Here is a 19,461-nt window from a genome sequence, read left to right on the forward strand (position 1 = left end):
AATATCTACTCTTTGCATTGTATGTGGCATTCTAGTCCAGTCCAGAAGCCATCAGTTTGAAGGTATGTATTTTGCAAACTGCCAGAGAAGTCTTCTGGAAGAGCTGCAAGCCAGAGAAGTGAGCTGTTTCCAGTTTGCCTTTCTTGCCTGCAGGCCATGATGAGAGAGGTGCCACTGCCTTGCCCAGAAGTTTCTCCAGGGCTTAAAAGCAGAGGCATCTGCTGGGGTTATGAACTGCTTAGCAGCGGGGATTCCTGTAAGTTGATCAGTTCTGTCTTTACCTATACATCTTGCAGCTGTTGTGGGAAACTCTGTGTTTCTGCACAGCTGTGGGGGTGAGAGCGGCAGATACGTTGGCTAGAAGGGATGGATGTCTGGTTACCTGAGCAGGGGACAAGAAACTTCTGTTGGTTCAGGCTCTTCTGGGTGTGCCTTCTTGCAAGGGGGATCTGGGGACTTCTGCTGGAGTAAGGATGTCTTTTCTTTGTTCTACTGCACCCTGAAATGCTGTGTGAAGAGTCTGAGAAGGCCTAAAGAAAGCATGAGAAAATAAATTGTAAGTTCATAAATCTGAGAAAGATCCTAGACTATGAGCTGGCCTGAATGCTGCATCAATGATGGACTCCTTTGCTGGGAGCCTGGCCCAGGGTCATTGAAAACTTAGTGCTTTGCATTGCTGACCTGTGTGCAGAAGGTCAGGATGGCTCTACTGTGTCTTTCTCCTCCTCCTGTATCAGCTGTGTCTCCCAGCTGCTTGCTGAATGCAGCTAGCATTCATCTTCCTGTTTTCCTTCCCGTTTTGGAGTTTGACACCAGAACAGGCAGCACCAGCTGCCAAGAGCCCCCTCCCTGCTTCCCATCACTCACTCATTTTGGTTTTGGAGAGGGACAGTCTCTCAACCTTTCTAAGTTACGCACATGCCTTCATCCTTTCTCTATGTCTCAGGTCACACCGTCTGGTATTATGAAGAGTCTTTGAGCATCCAGCGCATAAGGTAAAAATTACCAAGGTCAGATACTGAAGGAGACGTGCCGAGCCAACACTTATTTTCTGTGCTGGCCTTTTGACTCCCCAGAGCTGACATCCTGGACTTTGTTGGCCAAAGACTTCTTTGTTTCTTCCATCCAGTGCATTAATCTCAAAGAGAACGTGATAACGTGCTGAAAGTTCTTGACATTTTTATAAAAGTAGGCATTTGTGAAATACCAAGCCATGTGAGCTTCTTCTACTAGTAGGGTAGGCTACCCACAACCCCTACCTCAAGGTATTTCTCTTTCCTTCAGGTTGTAATGGAGATGCACAGTATCTTAGGCTTTCATAAGCTTGTTGACGCCAAGCAGTTGACTACACCTGTTTTGTGTTTTGCCTACGTATGATTTGAATTTCACAATGCACAGTAATTGCTGAAGTATACACTTTTTTTAGCCCTAAGTGTCATTATCATTTTGTTGTTTTTCTGGTCATCAGAAGCTGCTGTGTCTTTCTGAGGGATGGAAAAAACAGGCTGGGTTTGCAACAAACTGTGGTGGCTCCTGATTGAGATTCATGTTGTTGCATGGTCTCTGAGTTGTGTTTCTTACCAGTCTTAGCAATGATGCGTCTTAAACTGTTTCCCTTACAATTGTAGCCTGGTGCAGCATCTTTTCACCAGCCATGGGTCACTTTATTGCACTCAGTTTTCATGGAATTATAGAATGGCTTAAGTTGGAAGAGACCTTAAAGATCACCTTGTTCCACATCGCTGCAATGGACAGTGTTGCCAGAACCATTTGAGCTGGACCAAAACCTGGCCCCCTTCCCTCCCACCTCCATGTGTAATTCGTGTTTTGATAGGAAGGTGCATCTTCAAAAGCTTCACCCAGGAGACCAGCTTATGCTGTTCATGGGCTTGGGCTACAACGTTCTTCTATCAGATCTATTAGATGAGGCCACCTACCAACAAAGAAGAGAGAGATTACAGTAAGATGAAAGGGCTACGTCCTCATTGCTATTGTATCAGCATGGCCCCGTCAGTGTTCCTTTGGGAAAGTCTGGCACTGTGACAATTTGATTTTTGGGTTTTGCCTCATCTAAATTATCCAAAGAAAGATTTCAAGAGAGGGAGCATTTACCTAAAACATGCATAGCCTTGGCGTCTGGCAGCGTCCCCTTGACCTCTCAGGGTCTCTCTTAGCCCTGTTTCCTATTTTCAGATTACTAAAAGCTGGGCTGAAAATTGAACCTCGCCCTTAATTCTTTTTCCAGTTTGAAGTTAGCAAGATAAGTAAGTGTTGTTTTACATAAAAACTAAGCCTTTGCAAAGCGGACAGATTTATTGAATTACCTCATAGCAAAATGAGCGTGTTTCATTGTCACATAATTTTTTTTTACCCTAGCGAGACATTTTTTTAATCTATTGTTGCCACGGTGAAAATACTGCATTGGATATGAAATAGAGAGAGGGCACCACACACTGACCACTCTAATAATGTACACCAGTAAATATTGTGCAAGAACTCAAGGATCCTAATTTTCGAATGTATAATATATTAGAAGTTAAGCTGTTGCAAAAGCACACAAAAGACTTTTCTGAACCTTCATAAATTTGTATGCTTTAAATTAGGAATAAAATAGTCTTTTTTCATTAATGGGGAAAATGGTAGGTCTTAGTGGTGCCTAATATTCAGTTCATTGCAAATAGTACCAAATTTCTATGTATTCACTGCATATATTTTATTGCTGTAATTTGTGGTTCTCCCATGCAGAATAATATTTTTACTTCACTGAATATAGCAGTGCAAGTTAAAGGTCTCAGATGTATTCCTTTAAAGTGACAGTTCATTCCAGCTAGGTCCCTGCTTTATATCGGTACTTATTCATTAAAAAATAAGTATAAAATATAATGTCATCCTTCTTAGTCCTAGGTTCATAGAGTAGGGAGCCAAATCCTGAAACACATAAAGTGCTTTCACTTCATGCTAGGGCTCAGAACGCGTGTTTGTTACAAACTCTTCTCCATTAATGCATTTACCTGTGTGCTTCGTTAAGTCAACACACTGAAACACCAGCCTGTCAAAGGTCTGCTTGTGTGGCAGCCTCGCCAGGGGAGGTCTGTCTGCTGCAGCCTTCCAGAGAGCACTACGGAGACCCCACTGGCCTTTGGCTTCATTTCTTCTCCTTCGTCAGCTCTGCAAGTATGCGAGGGCTTTCTGCACGGGTCGGTAGGTAGTGATTTATGAGTCCTTGGCGTGGCAGGGAGATGAGCGAAGCAGAGGAGGGGAAGATGCTTGTGCACAACAGAAGGAATGAGTTTTGCTCAGCTGGGGTTTGAGGACACCCTGAAATTCAGTGGAAGAGTTGCTCTGAAGTAGCGCATGTAGTGTTACCTTCTAGCCAGCATCTCTGGATGACACAGTTACGGCTGTCTGTGTCACACGTATGTAGGCACACACACGCCTTCCCCCATCTTGCCAGAACATCTGGAGCGGGAGCTGGGGAAAAGCCATGGGAGCCTGGCCTTCACTAGGACATGATCTTCTCTAAAACATCTACATCCTGGCTTCAGTTTTGTTGACTCTGTGTACCAAGAGCTGCAGCAAAAAAGAAAATGAAATGAAGACTCCTAAGCGGCAGTACTTGCCTTAGCAATTTGTGCTGGGATGTGGGTATCAGACTAATCACAGCTCTCAGGATTGTTTCTTCAGTGTTCTGTGAGCATGCCTTGTAGTGTAATCCATGCCAGCACCTTAGTGAGTATATGTGCATGTGGCATGCTTTGGCTAATTATTTAAATTTTAAAATGTTGGAAGTCACATACGAGCTGAAGTGTGCATGTGTGTAACCTGGATTAATTACCTCCACTTGAAAATGCTAGAAGTTATGCCTTGCTCCTTTTTCTGATGGTTCTTTCTTTAACGGTACAAGTTGTTAAAATTTGCTGGGCAGATGGTAAATCCTTGTTCTTCTATGGCACCAATTCCCATGGAAGTCCTGTGTCTCCTTTCTCAGCTCTTCACTCACTCTCCAAAGCAACTGTGGCAAATCCCACCTCTCCAGCTACTTCATAGGTGTTCCCCACTTCAGACAGGAGAAAACAAATGTGTTGGTTTATTGCTTCACTTGGTGGATATCCTGTTTTGATTTTGATGGACATTTTATTACAGCATCCAGTTGGAGACACTTAAGAATAAGTAGTATTGAGAGAGGCAGTTGATGCAAAATCCATCCTTACAGGTTTCTCGATAGCTAGAAAGAAGTGGTGTTTTACCTACCAAGCATTATTAAAGGAAACTCAACCATAGCAGCCAGTCAGCAATATGCTTCACAATCAAACAAGAAATATGGTAGATACTCAAAGACATGAGATAACTGCCAAGGCTTATTGCAGAGCAAAGAGCTTTTCAAAAAATGTTTTCTCTGAAGAGCATCAGATTTCACTCACTTCTCACAGTACAGACATGCCTTGGCAATCATGATTAGCCTCATTTGGGCCTGTGGAATCCATTATTTTATAGCTAGTCTCGGAGCTGGCAGTATGACAAACAGTTTATTCGTCTTTGGAGAGAAATCTGACCAAAAGACACAGAGCTTTAATTCAGCATTCCCCTACCTAAGACATTTTCCCTTCCCGCTCATTGCTTAAGGCAAGATACCTAATGTTTGCCTTGATGGTTCTGTCAAGCTCTTGACATCCCAAATTTATCTCGTTCCTGGATGAGAACAAATCTTTAATGAACTTCAGACTTTTGTTCCTTTTAAAGTCAGACGAGGAGGGTTTACAATTAATCTGGCAAAGAGAAGATATAAATAGCTATGCAAATAATAATTATTCTGAATTAGCTACATTTGCCCGGTTGCCAAGTGATGTTTCAGTGCTTTTGACATCGCAAGAGGAGGAAGAAATGGGATGATTATCTGGCTCTGTTCATCCAACTCAATTGCAGGTGGACTGGATGACCAAGGGGCCTGGGCTCCAAATTCCTTACAAGAGCTCCCAGGGGTTAGATTTTACCACGCAAGATTATTTTTTGAGAAAACTGTTTTGCTGTGGCGTTTTTAACCATTTTGTCAGTCATTCTCTCTGTGCCCCATTTCTTAGTTCCACTGGGCTGAGCTGGCAGCACCAAGAATGAGGTGCAATGTATGGTCTTGTCCTGAAAAGTTGCATTCAGCAACCTTGGAGGATAAAACTGGGCTATAAAACTGGGCTACCAGCAGCTCTTTCTCCACCTTGTGCAGAAGCCTGTGTTGATGGAAGGGAGCAAGATTTTGTTACTCATTTTGTGCTCTGACCTTTTTCTGGAGGAACACAAAACACTCTTGGAAAACTATTTTTATTTTTTTATTTTTATTTTTTAACATGGAGCTGGAAGTAATGCACAGTAATGCCTTTTACAAACAGGCTCACAGCCTGAATGCGGTTTAACTCATGCCTCTCTTGCGGAGGCCTGATCTCTCCACCTCTTCCTTTTCTGTTATTGCAGGGGGCTGATGGGTGCTTAGCATCAGGCTCTTAATCAATAGCAGCAGCCAGCTGCTGCAAAGTGCTGCAGAGGGTCCACCTTGCAGTACTTACATCCCTTTCTTGATCGGGGCTTTCATCACTTTTCCTTTCCCTTTTCATTTTTTTTTTTTAATGTATATATTGGTGGTAGGTGGACAGTTGAGCTAGATGATTCTAGAGGTCTTTTCCAACCTTAATGATTCTATGATTGTATGATACTATGATTACGGGAGAACGATGTCCAGGAGGCTGATTCTGCTGCAATTTAATGGCCACTCACTCATCTGCTGTCATGCTGGAAACAATAAGAGGCCAACTGCCAATGGAAGTTTGGCTGAAAGACACATAGCTAAAATTGAATTTCACATAGGATTTGTACAGTCCTTTCTTTCTCTTGTACTAATCTCATCTTGCTGTTTCTTTTTAATTACTGAATTTAAAAGTAAAATCCTTATGTAAAACAAGTTGAGAGAGTTGCAGTAAATTAAGAAGTTACTTCCCATTGTTGTGTAAGCCGGTGGCAATGGTGAGTTGTACAGTCAGCCAGAGGGTCACATCATGAGTCTGGCTTTTCTGCCTCTGGTGATGTGCAGTGGCCATTGCTTATGGTGGAGCCCTGACCCATTTTGCGGTTACAGAATGAGTAAGATTGGAAACGACCACTAGGATCATCTAGTCCATCCATCAGCCTACCCCCACCATGCCCACTAACTGTGTCCCTCAGTGCCACTTTTCCATGGTTCTTGAATGTCTCCAGGGACAGTGACTGCACCATTGCCCTAGGCAGCCTGCTCTTGTTATGTCTTCTCTTCAGACAGCACAGATAAAATTAAATGATTCACCTCTGATGAAGACATTGACTAACATAAGCAACCTTTTTGTTTCCTGAATGCCTTAGCAAGGATGAATTGGTTTTTGAGATTGCTTTATCTCTAGAATGGCACTCTAGCCATAAAATCTCATTCACAGAAGTGATTTATGCACATTAAAAAATCAGATATTTCTTCCGAAGATGAACCATGAATACAGCAATACTTGGTGCATTTTTTTTCTTCAGTGCAGTATATTTCAGGACTCATTATACCTTAAGTGAATTATCTTTCCTTGAGCAAAAAATATTTACCTCTTGGATAATACATTTAGAAGTGCAGCGCAATCACATTCAGTATCTGCTGAAGCTGATGAAGTGCCCGCTTCTTCAGGGGAGCCAGTCACTGTGACTTCCACCTAGAATAATAACGAGAGGAGAGAGTCAAGGAAAGAGCAGAAATTACTCAAAGAACTTCACAAAATCTGAGTGTTGCAATACCATTGAGAACCTTACTGATCTCTGCTCTACCAAAGAGCATAGGCACCTGCAGGGCTGGATGCATAGCAGTGGCTTTACTGTTTAACCCTAAAGCTCAGAATCCAGAGGCTTCATTGGCTTTCTGCAAGACTGATTCTTTTTTTTTTTTTTCTTTTTTTCCTTTTTTCTTTTTTTCTTTTTTGGCTTAAAAAATATTTAAAGGTGTAACCTTTTGTGTGTTTTGGTACCTAAAATGAGGAAGTCATAATATTTGAATTTCTAAAAGATTGTCCTTGAGGGGCTAGTGCCATGAAAAAGCATTTGTTATTTCTTGGGTTTTGGGGAGAGTCCATATGAGCAGTAGGGCCTCCAATGCCTGTCATTCATTATACAGACGTCCAACAAAAAGGTGGCTTCTACCCAAGAAGTTCATAATTTGATCTATAATACACAAAGCAGTTTTGTAGGAAACCATAGTTTCTTTCATCTCAAGGAAACCTCTGGTGGACAAGAGTTAATGTACATTAGTTGTTTCCTGGGTCCTAAAGACTGTTAGTTATGCTGACGTGTGTTTTAACATTAATAATCTTTAGTATTATTTCAGTGAAAATTCATTAAATTTAGTTATTATGTATTAAAAAGCAGACTGAAAGCACTGACATTTTAAGGAAGCCCATATTAATGGTTTGAAAGGTTTCACAAATTTATCGGATGAAAGTCTAAGAAAAAATACATATATCCATTTATGGAAAACGACAGCTTTGATTTCTGTAAATCTATAGATACCATATTTAAGGATCTAATTTAGGTTGTGGTTATGTGAAAGCGTTTATGGATTATTGACATTTCCAATCTCTGTACTTCACAACGAAAATAATTAGGATGTGATATTTTTGGGAACATGTTACGTGAAGCCTTTGTAACACAAGGTGCCCACAGAGCACTTTTCTTCATCGATGCCTGGGTATTATATCAAAAACGTAATTTGGAAGTGAAGCAAGCATTTCCTCCTTTTATTAAACAAAGAATTAGCACTTCATTTGCTGTAAACTGCAAGAATTTCTGGTGTGCAACGAATAATGATTTTTTCACAGCCTTATTGGAAATCACGTATATATAGGACAATCAGGTGATCAGGCCCAGCCAGCATGGGTTTATGAAAGGTAAGTCCTACCTGACTAACCTGATCTCTTTCTGTGATGAGGGGATTTGTTTATTGGATGAGGGAAAAGCTGTGCATGTTGTATGCCTAGACTCTAGTAAAGCTTTTCCTTCTTGGCTCTGGTGAGGCTGCTCCTTGAATATTGTTTTCAGTTTTGGGCCCTTCACAACGAGAAAGGCAACAAGGTGCTGGAGTGTATCCAGAGAAGGGTTGAGAGAACAAGATAGATGAATAGCAACTAAGGGAACTGAGCTTGCTTAGAGTGGAGAAGAGGCAGAAGAAAAACTTCATCACACTATAACAGCCTGAAGAGAGTCTGCAGGGAGGTGGATATCAGTTTCTTTTCTCAGATGACGAATAATAGGACAAAAGGAAACAGCCTCAAGTTGTTCCAGGGGGGGCAGGGGGGTCAGATTGGATATCTGGGAGAATTTCTTCATAGAAAAGCTGGTGAGACATTGGAACAGGCTGTCCAGGGCACTGGTGGAGTCACCATCCCTGGAGCTGTTTAAAAGCTGTGTTGATGTTGTGCTTGGGAACGTGGTTTGGTGGCAAACTTTGTAATGGCTAGGTGAATGGTTGGACTTGGTGGTCTTAAGGGTCTTTTCCAAACCAAATGACTCTGTGATTGTGTAATGTGCACACACAGCTGCATACACTGAAGAAAAGGGAAGTTGCCTGTTTACTGAAGCCTTAAATTTTCTTGGAAATATAGATAATGTTATAGGCTAAGTGAGACCAACCATTACCTTTATCTAAACCTAAACAAAGTTTAAAACTTAGCTTGCAAAACAGTTTTGGTCTGGAGAGCTACAGTAGGAAGGATGGAAGTCGTGTGCGGTTCTTTCTTAACAGAAATTGGCAGCTGTGAGAAAGTTAATTAACAGCAGTAATTGATAAGAATAATCTATTCATTGCCCTGGCTAGAGAATGGAAGTCTGTGTGCTTTATATTCAAGTGTCAAGTTGCTCTTGGACTGCTAAGCCAGGTAACATTAATAGGGCTTACTCCCCAAGGGAAGATCCCCCAGGTAACACAGTGGCAGGGCACAAAGCACAATCTGTTTTGTATTAAATTTTTGTACCTTGCCAATGGAAACTCACATTGTTCTTACTCTGAAAAGTAAGGGAAATGATTTCTAGTAAATTTGTCATGTTGAGGGCAAAGTAAAAGAAGAAAAAAAGTGATAAAATAGAATAGAGTGGCAAAAATGGGAAGGTAATAACAGCAATTGTATTTGCAAAATAGAAAACCTACTTCTTCCATTCTCTCTGATTGCTCCTGAGCCAAGACACATGAGAGTTTCTCCTGTTGCACATTAAAACTTTTCACATTAAAAGCTCGTATAATAAGTACTGCACTGGGGCAAACAGAATAGGAGCTAAGTATAGTATTGAGGACAACTTGATGAGAATGAAGGCTTGTGTCTTCTGTAGCTGTGGAACGTATCCTCTAAAGGGACAGAGACCAAAGACCAACCTGTCATGCACTGTATTGCTTTCCCTTTACCGAAAGTCAGAATGTCATCCAACCCTCTGCTCGTTCTAACTTGTTGCTTTAATGCTGCCCGTTATTAGGGAGATCAAGGTCTAGGGGCCACCCAGCTAGGCTTTTTTTGAAAGGAGTGACTGGGTGAGATAAATGGTCCTGCCTGCTTTTGTGTGTATCTGTGCTGCACAGAGTCCTGAGCTTGGCTGTGTGGTTCCTTTTGCCCTTTTAATTATGTGTTGGGAGAAGAAAATGAAGCAGAGACTTGTTCTTCTACAGCATTTTGAACTTCAGGTTGCCAAAATGGCTTGTGTCATGTACAATCTGAGCTAGCTGTCTGACTATTCTGGCAAACAAAATGAGTGGGGAGTTGTGTGTTCTTAAGTACAAATTACTTGTTTTCATTCTCTGGATTTAGATGTATTTATTCTAGAGCAGCTGCTGCAAAGTTCAACTTTACTATAACTCTGATACCCAGTTAGAATCTACGTAACAGCATTTCCCACTGAAACCTTTGCTAGAAACACCTACTGGTACCCTTCTCTTCAGCTTCACTGGCTGGGTGCGGAGGTGAGGGACCAGAGGAACAAACAAGAAGCTGATGGCCCTGTTGTAGTCTGCGTGTCCCTCACATGTTGATCTGGCCTGTTTACTGCTGCATTCCCTCAACTACTCTTATTAATTCTAGAGACTGAGAAGAGAAACCCAAGACCATTGTCCTGAGGAGCACTGGCATGAGGGAGCTTCCAGACTTCACTTTTTCACATTAGAATGAGCTCACTACTTGAGCCTGGTTCAGTAGGGCTCAGGTACAAATGATGGGAAAGTTACTATGGTAGTAGTAGTGCTTTGGGACAAGGCACTGTGCCTTCTGGAGATGGTTTTCCACAGTTTATTCCCTACTATTACACTTTTTGATTTGACCTCCACCTGCACCTGGTCAAGATGGTTGGTGGACGCAGGATGCAGCAGTTAGTCACATCTGGCAAGAAGCACTTTAAGCATGACTGAAACGCTGCATCTTATACTAACGTCAACCTCAAAAACCTGCTTTCAAAGTCCTTCAATTTCATTGTTAACTATGAATTTAATGCTGAGTCTCTGTACATTAAGCTTGATTGGGGAAGGACAACAACAGGGATTGGATTTCACTTACTCTGCCATTAAACATCTGTCCTGAAAAACAACAGCTGGTAAAACACAGGGCACAACTTTTTATTTACTTTTGCAATTGTATTTGAACTTCCCCCCTACTCAGATCATTTTTATCCAGGAGTTTTCTGCTCATATTGTGGTTTTGAAGTGGTGCCAGGGAGAGGGCTCTCTACAGGACTCTGCCACTGCCATGGCATCCTTGTGCTTTAAATAGTTGAGTGCAGCTCAACGTGGTGATAAGAAAATGAGCAGTTAATGTTGTTCAAGTGTTAATTGTGCCGGAAATTAGGAGTATGTTTTCAGAGCCTCTACCCAGTGATGCTGAGAGCATTTAATTAATTTGTTTGTGTGATTTCTCCAAACGAGTGGCAGGGAACCTGTCAGATCACACAGCTCTGGGCACAGCAGGCTCTAGTGGCCAATAGTCACATGCTGGACCTCTGTTTTCTTCCATCAGAAGAAATGGGAAATGGTCAGGGTGCATGGAAGGTCTTGTAACTTCCTGCAAACTCACCGAGGGGCTCTTGATTTCCTTCCAGCCTTTCATGCTTTGGAAGCCAATGGCATCAGTCTGCAAGCAACATAGGAAATCAGGTGAAATATCCTTGTTCTGTTCAAATGAATATTGTATCAGTAGTAGGAGCAGAAGATCTCATTGTTAAAGAAAGAACTGTATGTAGATGTTTTTATCTTAGACCCCTTTGGAAGGTAAGTGGCCTCCTGTGCTATAAGGAGCTTTTAAGTGCTGCAAACTGGCACTTCTAAGGTATTTTGTCACTGTAGAGATGTAAAATGAACTGGAATCTAGCAAAATTCAGTCACTACTGTGTGAAGACAGATTTGCGGCGATGTTTTGCATAACTGATGTGATAATTGGACCCAGTTCAACCCCTTTTTTGATTCAATTCAACATGTTAAACCCTTCAAGCTTCTCTTGCAACCTGTTTGAATAATACAGTGTTGTCCCTAGTATAAGTAGTGGAATTAGTGAAATTCAAAAGCATTAAGTCTTCAGTCAGCAGGAGGAAAGTATGTATTTGGAATGCATACAATGGAAAGCATCAAGAGCACCATGCAGGAACTCACTAGAACATGTACAATGTCTGGATTTATAACAGAATTGGGTATGGCACTGGTCACTAATAACATGTGCAAGCTATTTAGGATAAAGGTAATCAGTGCTTTGGGTCACTCAGCTCAGCTGGTCATGAATACATTATCTCCTACAAAAGCTTCCTTCTTCCTGCTTTACAACATTGCATAGTTGTTGGAGTGCATTACAAAAGTTTTTGCTCATCTTGAAACCTGAATTACTGCCTTCTGTGCTGCCAGAGGTACAGTAGGACATCAGACCAGAAGAATCAGTGTTCTTGTGTGAAGTCATATATTGGAAGTGCTGTCTTGATACTTTCTTGCTTTTGCAAGGGAAATTTAATGTTTTTATTAATACCTTATAGCCACAGCTTGGGACATGGAGAGCAATTTCTGTGTGAGTTTCTCCAGTTGCTTGGTCTGGTGCCTTTTAGTCTTGCTGGCTTTATCCCTTGCAAAATCAGGTGCTTACAGTGAAGTGTTGTCTCTGCTTGCTAGAGCCCTGGCAGCCACATGGTGAAAACATTTACCTTTAACCTCAACCTGCTGTAAGATAGAAAAGAGCCTGAATCAAAGCCCAGGTGAAAAGGCTGTCTATGCTTGGAAATGTTCGTTCTGGGAGCTGCTGTTACATAGCTGGCTCTGGACATGCATCTCTGCACGTGGAGAAGTACAGACCCGTATGTCTAGCCAGTGCATTTGCAGTCTCACCCTGGAATCATTCAGCCTGTTGATCTTCCATTTAGACTGCAGTTTCCCATCCAAATGAATGAGACTTTTGAACACGAGGGATTTGCAGTCACAGCACCGGAGGACAGTCATTTGGCAAGTGTCTCAGTCTGGAAAGGGATGGAGTGAGCTCTGGGCAAGCAAAAGCAAAGCACGTGTGCATACCTTTGCATTCCTGTCTCGCTTCTCTGAACAGAGATCTCTCAGCTGTCAAAACCATACTGTTTTACTGGCAAGTTCTCACTTCTCCCTTGGTGATATTTCATGGGCCTTGTCTTCTCCTATTCCTTCTGGGAAGAGGCCCTGCAGAACCAGCAAACCGGAGGGTGGGAAGTGCAGGAGGTGTTTGAGGCCTCCTTTCCTACTGCCATATTCTGACTTTTCAGAGAAGCCCTGAGCTTCTCTGCACAAAACACATCACAATCAGCAAACATTGGAGCTCTATCTGGATGTTTCAGTATGTTGGCACGTGGTTTTCTGTGTGTCCCTTGAAAGAGAGGCAGGCACTCAGAAAAGAGGGCTGCATGGTTCATATTGGCAGCATGGTTCATGAGCTAGCATAGGACAGTCTTGTGCTACAGGGATCCAACTAGTGCACCAGCTCCTTGCTGACCCTACAGCAGCATCCTGCCCTGATTGGCTCAGCCAGACACTGAGCAGAGGCAGACAGAACCCTGATCCTTCTTGAATAGCTGTGCTCAGCTGCTGCTGCAGCCACAGTGGGCTTTGAAAAGAAGGAATTGGTGCCACAACCACAGGAGGCCTGTGGATAAGGGCCCCCAGCTATAGAAGCTGTAACTGAGCATTTAGTGATTAATACATGCATTGTATTTATTTATTCTGTCTGCAAGGGGATTTCTCCGGAGGGACACAGCCTTGTCAGCAGCCTTCTTATAAGTGGTTAATAATTCACATAAAAACATCCTGCAGGTTGTGGGTTGGACATTTTAAAGAATGCTTAGATATTTTTAACTCATTAGCCTTATAAGTTTTTGGACTCTCATTGACAGTCATGTAAGTATTACAATATTTAAAATGTGATTTTTTTTTTCTCTGAGTCTCGTACTGAAGCTTGTTTTTCTGAGACGTAAGACAAGATTCTGCAAATGTCTATGAATGTGTTCCATTTGACTACCTAAGCTCTCTATAAGTCTCATAAGGAAATGTTCTCCTGCTCAATAAAGTAGGCATCTCTAACTTACAGGATTTTGGCAAAATATATGATGATGTATATTTCATAGAATTTTTCCCTGGAAGAGTTCGTTCTATTACATAAATCTGGATCAGTCATATTTCAGAGTACGGGTATTTCATTGTGTTCCATGAACTTAGTCCAAAGCTGCTGCTACTGAGGTATCTCAGAGTGCTTAGGGAGCTTGGTATGTCTCAAGTGTTGGTTTTCTTCCTTTTAAAGGCTTTTATAAAGTGAAATTATGTCTGTATTTTTTTCAGCTTGTCTGCATGTTATCCAGTGTATATGAGAGGGAAGGCTTTAAATATATCTATATATAAAAAATGTTCACATACTGTAGCAGTATCTAAAGTAAATTATAAAATCTTCCTTTTCGTATGAAAGAGGTAAAGAAAAGTACCTGGCCAATACAGTACCATTAATCTATTCTCTTTTCTCCTTTCTCTCTTTACTTCTCTCTCTACAATAGAAGTGGAGCAAAAAGGTAATTAAATACCTTTCAAATTATATATATATTACTTATGTGTAGGCTAAGTTATTTAACAGTTTAACGTTTTAGTTGAAATACTTTGTCATTAATTCTCACTACTTTTTTGTTAAAGTTTATTTAGTCTCTCTGCTGCTCAACTTCATGAGATAACTCATTTTTGCTGAAAAGTTTTACCGGTACCACTTTCTTTCATCAAATTTCTATTCAACGGTTTAGATAATTCACTTTTCTCCTGCCCCAAAGAATTTGGAAAGCACACGCACGTATGTATGTGCATAAGTATATCTAATTATGCCACAAAAGCTTTTTAGAAATGGCACCCCTTTGTCAGCTACTTGCGGTGGTTTCTGAGACTCCAGTAAGGCAATATGCTTTCACACCAGCTGCTAAATCTGATTTTCCTCCTGTTTCCCTCTCCAGAGGATATTACCAATTTCTGAATTTTAGAAAATAATTGGTTACACTCCAAGCGGGGAGCACAAATGCAGGATCCCATCTGCCAGCTCTGTGCTACCAGAAACTTGGGTGGGATGCCTCTTTGCAGCTCCCCACTGCATCTCTCATCCTGGTGGTTATTTGAGTACCTGAAGATCGGCATTGCAAATAACCGGCAAATATTCTTCTCCTGAAGCCTGTGCAGCCCTCCGGGTCAGAGAATGCTGAGGTGCACAACGAGGGCCGACAACCCTTATTCTCTCTGCGCATCCCTCCCGTGCCCCTTTTGTCTCCCCATGCAGCCGGCCAGACTCTCGGTGTTGGCATTCCTGGGATGCCAGCATCAGCCGGGCAGTACTGACCTCTTCCCGAGCCCTGGGCATGCCCCAGCCACGAGCCGGCCCCGCTCTTCCCCCCAGAAGTCTGAGCAGCAAAGCACCCCAGTTAGTCAAACCGCTCCTCTGTGCTCCTCTCATGTAACAATAGAAGGTATATGTTTTTAAGTTACGAGTTACTACTATATTTAACAGGACATTTTTTAACTGATTAAAATCTAGACCTCGGGTTCCTTTTCAGTGGAACTCTCCAGTTCTTTTCCTTCCTTCTCTCCTTTCTTTCTTCCTTCCTTCCTTCCTTCCTTTTCCTTTCAGCCTTCATACATCATTCATTTTTAATTGTGTGGACTGCATGTTTCGTGTGTCCTGTAGCAGCTTCAGAAGTCTCATTTCTAGTTCCACTACTGGTCTGTAGCTGGGTATTCCCTCTCCTGCTCCCTTTGCTTTAAATGCTCTTCTGAGTTGCTAAGGGATTCTCCTCTGCTTTGCTATTGGTACCCTTTAAATATTTAATATCACTTGGGCCGTAAGGATGGGAATTTCTTTCTCTTATTTCCATTTCTAGGCCACTCTGCAGTGGGCTGTTCAAAATAACTATGTGGAACAATTCCCCCGGAGTTTACCCCTTCACCTAGTAGGTACAGATTCACTGCAATGTAATCTGGAAATACAAACCCAGAAATCCTTTGGGGGCACATACTCATTTCAGAGTTTACAAAGGCGAGCGGTCCAAGTAAGTACACCTGTAAAAATAGATTTGAAAAGTAATAAGAAAATGAGCCAAAGTTGATAGAAAAAGCAGAAAAACAATAAATTTGGTGGAGCAAGTCTTGTTCTAGAGGCTTGGCCAGCAGGATGGCTGGTCTCCAGTTACAGGGCATTGCTTTGACCTCGAGTGTCCTCTGCTGCAGAACTGCAGACTATTTTGAAGTTTGGTCCAACCACCTCCAGAGTCTCATTAACTTTGGTTTTTGTTTTAAATTCTTTCCCCCTCCAACAGTTTTCCTTTGCCCTGGACTGCTAAAAGGAGTATACCAGAGCGAACACCTGTTTGAATCCGACCACCAGTCTGGTGCCTGGTGCAAAGACCCGCTGCAGGCGTCTGACAAGATCTACTACATGCCTTGGACGCCTTATCGGACAGACACACTGACGGAGTACTCCTCCAAGGATGACTTCATCGCTGGGAGGCCAACCACGACCTACAAACTCCCACACCGAGTGGATGGCACAGGGTTTGTCGTGTACGACGGGGCTTTGTTCTTCAACAAGGAGCGAACCCGAAATATAGTCAAGTTTGACTTGCGGACAAGGATAAAAAGCGGGGAGGCTATCATAGCTAATGCAAATTACCATGACACCTCTCCCTACCGCTGGGGAGGCAAGTCTGATATAGACCTGGCCGTGGATGAGAATGGGCTATGGGTAATCTATGCAACAGAACAAAATAATGGCAAAATAGTCATTAGCCAGTTAAACCCTTATACATTAAGGATTGAAGGGACGTGGGATACTGCCTATGACAAGAGGTCAGCTTCTAACGCTTTTATGATCTGTGGGATTTTATATGTGGTAAAGTCTGTTTATGAAGATGATGACAATGAAGCCACAGGGAATAAAATAGACTACATATATAACACTGACCAAAGCAAGGATAGCATGGTGGATGTGCCCTTTCCAAACTCCTATCAGTACATTGCTGCTGTGGATTATAATCCCCGGGACAACCTTCTCTACGTATGGAACAACTATCACGTAGTGAAGTATTCCTTGGATTTTGGCCCGCTGGACAGCAGAACAGGTAAGGGTTTTAATACTGAGACAAAATCTGAACTGGGATTTCTATTTTTCTCACAAATTGGGTGTGAAATTGAAATATGGTCCTGTGGTAATGATCTGCCTGTGTTTGTAAATTAAGCCCTACTGCAATACCTATGATGGATGTTCAGACATTAATACATGCAGAATATTTTTTTTTAATATCTTAGTCCAAAATGAAATAGAGAAACAGGTATGCTACCTGTAATTAACCTGATACAGTCTCCAAATGTCTGTGTTCTTCTTTACATCACAGGATTAGCAATGCTATTTTCTTCTTAATTGAATTTTGCTCCATACATAAGATCATCACCCCTTCTATAGGAATTTTGGCAAAACAAAGCATGGAAGATGCTGTCACTGCAAACAGCATGGGACAAATTGCAGGTTAGATGAGCTAGTTCCTTTAAGATGAGGGTGCGTGGGCCTTTTACAGAAGCCATTGTGAATTTTATTATTTTGTGATTATTGTGAATGTGAGCACCCACAAGTGTGTGTCTAGAATCAGGAGAGAAACTGATAACAAAATCTTCCAAACTGTGGGGTTTTTTTGTTTCTTTTAAGTTGCTCTTTTTTCGAAGCATTTAATTCAGGTCCACATTATAGAATACTTTCTCTAATAGAGGAACATCCACCCTATCCATCCTCAGAGGATGTCCAGCTTTTCTATGTTTTTTAGTATCAGAAATTACACTGTTAATTACTCATCTGGGTTGCAGTCACTTAAGATTACCATCTTCATCTTTTTGCAAGTATTGCATTCACAATTGCCACTTGGCTAGTAACATGACTTAGACTTAGTCATACTTGTTTGATGGTGCAAAAATTTCCAAACTGCACTAAACCTTTTACAAACAGTTACTGCTGCACATAAACTTATTTTAGTCAGAGCTACTAGGTATTTTCTGTGAAGGACCGTGTCTTTAGAGATGCTGAAAAAGGGATGAGAGAGATGGAAGTAATATAATTCAGATAGTAATCTAGATGATTAGTAGCATTGTTATTTCCAAACTATTCTTTTTTGATGATGACAAAGATTAAGAGTGGATTCAGATTCCCAGAAGAGGAGCAGAGATGTTATTGTTGATGAGCTTTTCTTTTCCTATGTACATCCTATCATCCACATTTTAAAAAGATGCTGAAAGAAACTGAGGATATGAAAATCTGGGGATAGGTGGAATAGAAGTAGTAATCGAGCAACGAATTTCCAATTTTGATACAAAAATGTAAGGAGGACAAGAAGGATTTCTTGAAGAACCAAATGAATGAGCCTGAGTGACTGTTAAGAGAAGAGCAGGGATCCTTTCAATGGTTTTGACCTCTGCAAGATCTAAAATGAGCAAGAAATGAAGTAACACTTTTCATTCTCCCAACTTAATGATGAGCATGTACTTTCTGAGTAGTGGAGTGAAGCAGAGCAATTTGTTAGTTATTGGTTATCCCCAAGGAGTGAAAATCAATTCCATCCCTCCTATTTCACAGGATTTCTCTTTTTCAATGATTCATTTGTAGGCATTACAGTGGACTCTCTACTGCCTCTTTTTCATGTAGTGACTGTTTTCAGTAATACCATCTTTAACAAAAAAAAAAAGCCATTTTTAACAAAAAACTCAAATTTTGCACTTTTTTTTTTTTTTTTTTTGTAAAAAAAATTAAGTATCTTCCCATCCCATTTTCCTAGCAGAGTCTAAGCTAATGAGATGGAAGAGCAGATGAAAATCTTGTAGAGGGCTGGGAATGTCAGCATAAGACTTTGAGTTATTCCCGTGTCATGCTGATTGGCTGGGATTTCAAGTCCCTTTGATTTCACCAGTGTTCGGGTGGGAATTTAAAACCCACCATCCTCTAAAATGAAAAGCTGAAGTAGGTTTTGGCTTTGGATGTTGGAAAAAGAGGGTTAAGTTGATGTCTCTGATGTTCCTTTTGTACACTTTTTATAGCTTTGCAACGTGGACGCGAAGCTGAATTTTACATGCATTTCTTTTCTCTGAAAATTGCTGAAATTGTCTGTTTGGTAGAACTGCATTGGTGTCCCTTTACCTCACTGCTATATAGATTTGCAGGACTTTTGTAAGAAGGCTGCTCTGACAGAAAGTGAAATTCTTGATTTGACAGCTCGAATGGGGTTGAGGCACTTCAAAGCAAAGGAGAATGCATTTGCAGAGGGAGTTCAGTGCTCCATTACCTACCTGCACAGCCTGATTAGAGGGAACATTATTTTACTACTTAGTCGGATGGTTTTGAGTTGGATAGGGGAGCAAACACTTGCTCAACATTTAATTCTTTTCAAAAGAGAGAAGCTAGTAGACAAGATCTGTGTGACTCTTTCTCGTAGAATCATTAAGGTTGGACAAGAACCACCAATCCATCCCCACCATGCCCACATCTCCACGTTTCCTCAACACCTCCAGGGTTGGTGACTTCACCACCTCCCTGGGCAGCCTCTGTCAATGCATCAACATTCTTTCTGAGAAGATTTTTTTCCTAATATCCAGTCTGAACGTCCCCTTGAGGATCCAATGAAACACATTTTTTGGCTAATGTGAAATTTCATGCTGAATTTCTTTACATATAAGCAATATACATGTAAGTATGTGGCTGGATTAAACCCGTCATGACTCCTCCAACAAAGAGCAGAACACGAGCCTGTGTAATATTGGGAAAGCAGTGAAAACCTAGGGAATATTTTTAGATTCCTTTTTTAACTTATTTTCACAAAGAGCAGATTGTTGATACATTTTTCCCTTCTCTTTTAAAATTGCAATACCTTCTCAGTTCCTGTAGAAAGGTGACG

The 19,461-nt window shown here is 41.4% G+C and overlaps 1 protein-coding gene across 7 annotated transcripts in view; it reads left to right on the plus strand.

Annotated features, from left to right (window-relative positions):
* The window catches only part of ADGRL3 (adhesion G protein-coupled receptor L3), a 490,337-nt gene that overhangs the window by 298,100 nt on the left and 172,776 nt on the right, over positions 1-19,461 (plus strand). For all 7 annotated transcript variants that reach the window (XM_085222627.1, XM_085222629.1, XM_085222628.1 and 4 more), the window contains exon 6: positions 15,850-16,650. In XM_085222627.1, coding sequence (XP_085078753.1) covers positions 15,850-16,650 — 801 coding nt within the window. The remainder of the gene's footprint in view (positions 1-15,849; positions 16,651-19,461) is intronic.

Source organism: Meleagris gallopavo, chromosome 4 (assembly GCF_905368555.1).
Source record: "Meleagris gallopavo chromosome 4, MGAL_WU_HG_1.1, whole genome shotgun sequence".
Lineage (NCBI taxonomy): Eukaryota > Metazoa > Chordata > Aves > Galliformes > Phasianidae > Meleagris > Meleagris gallopavo.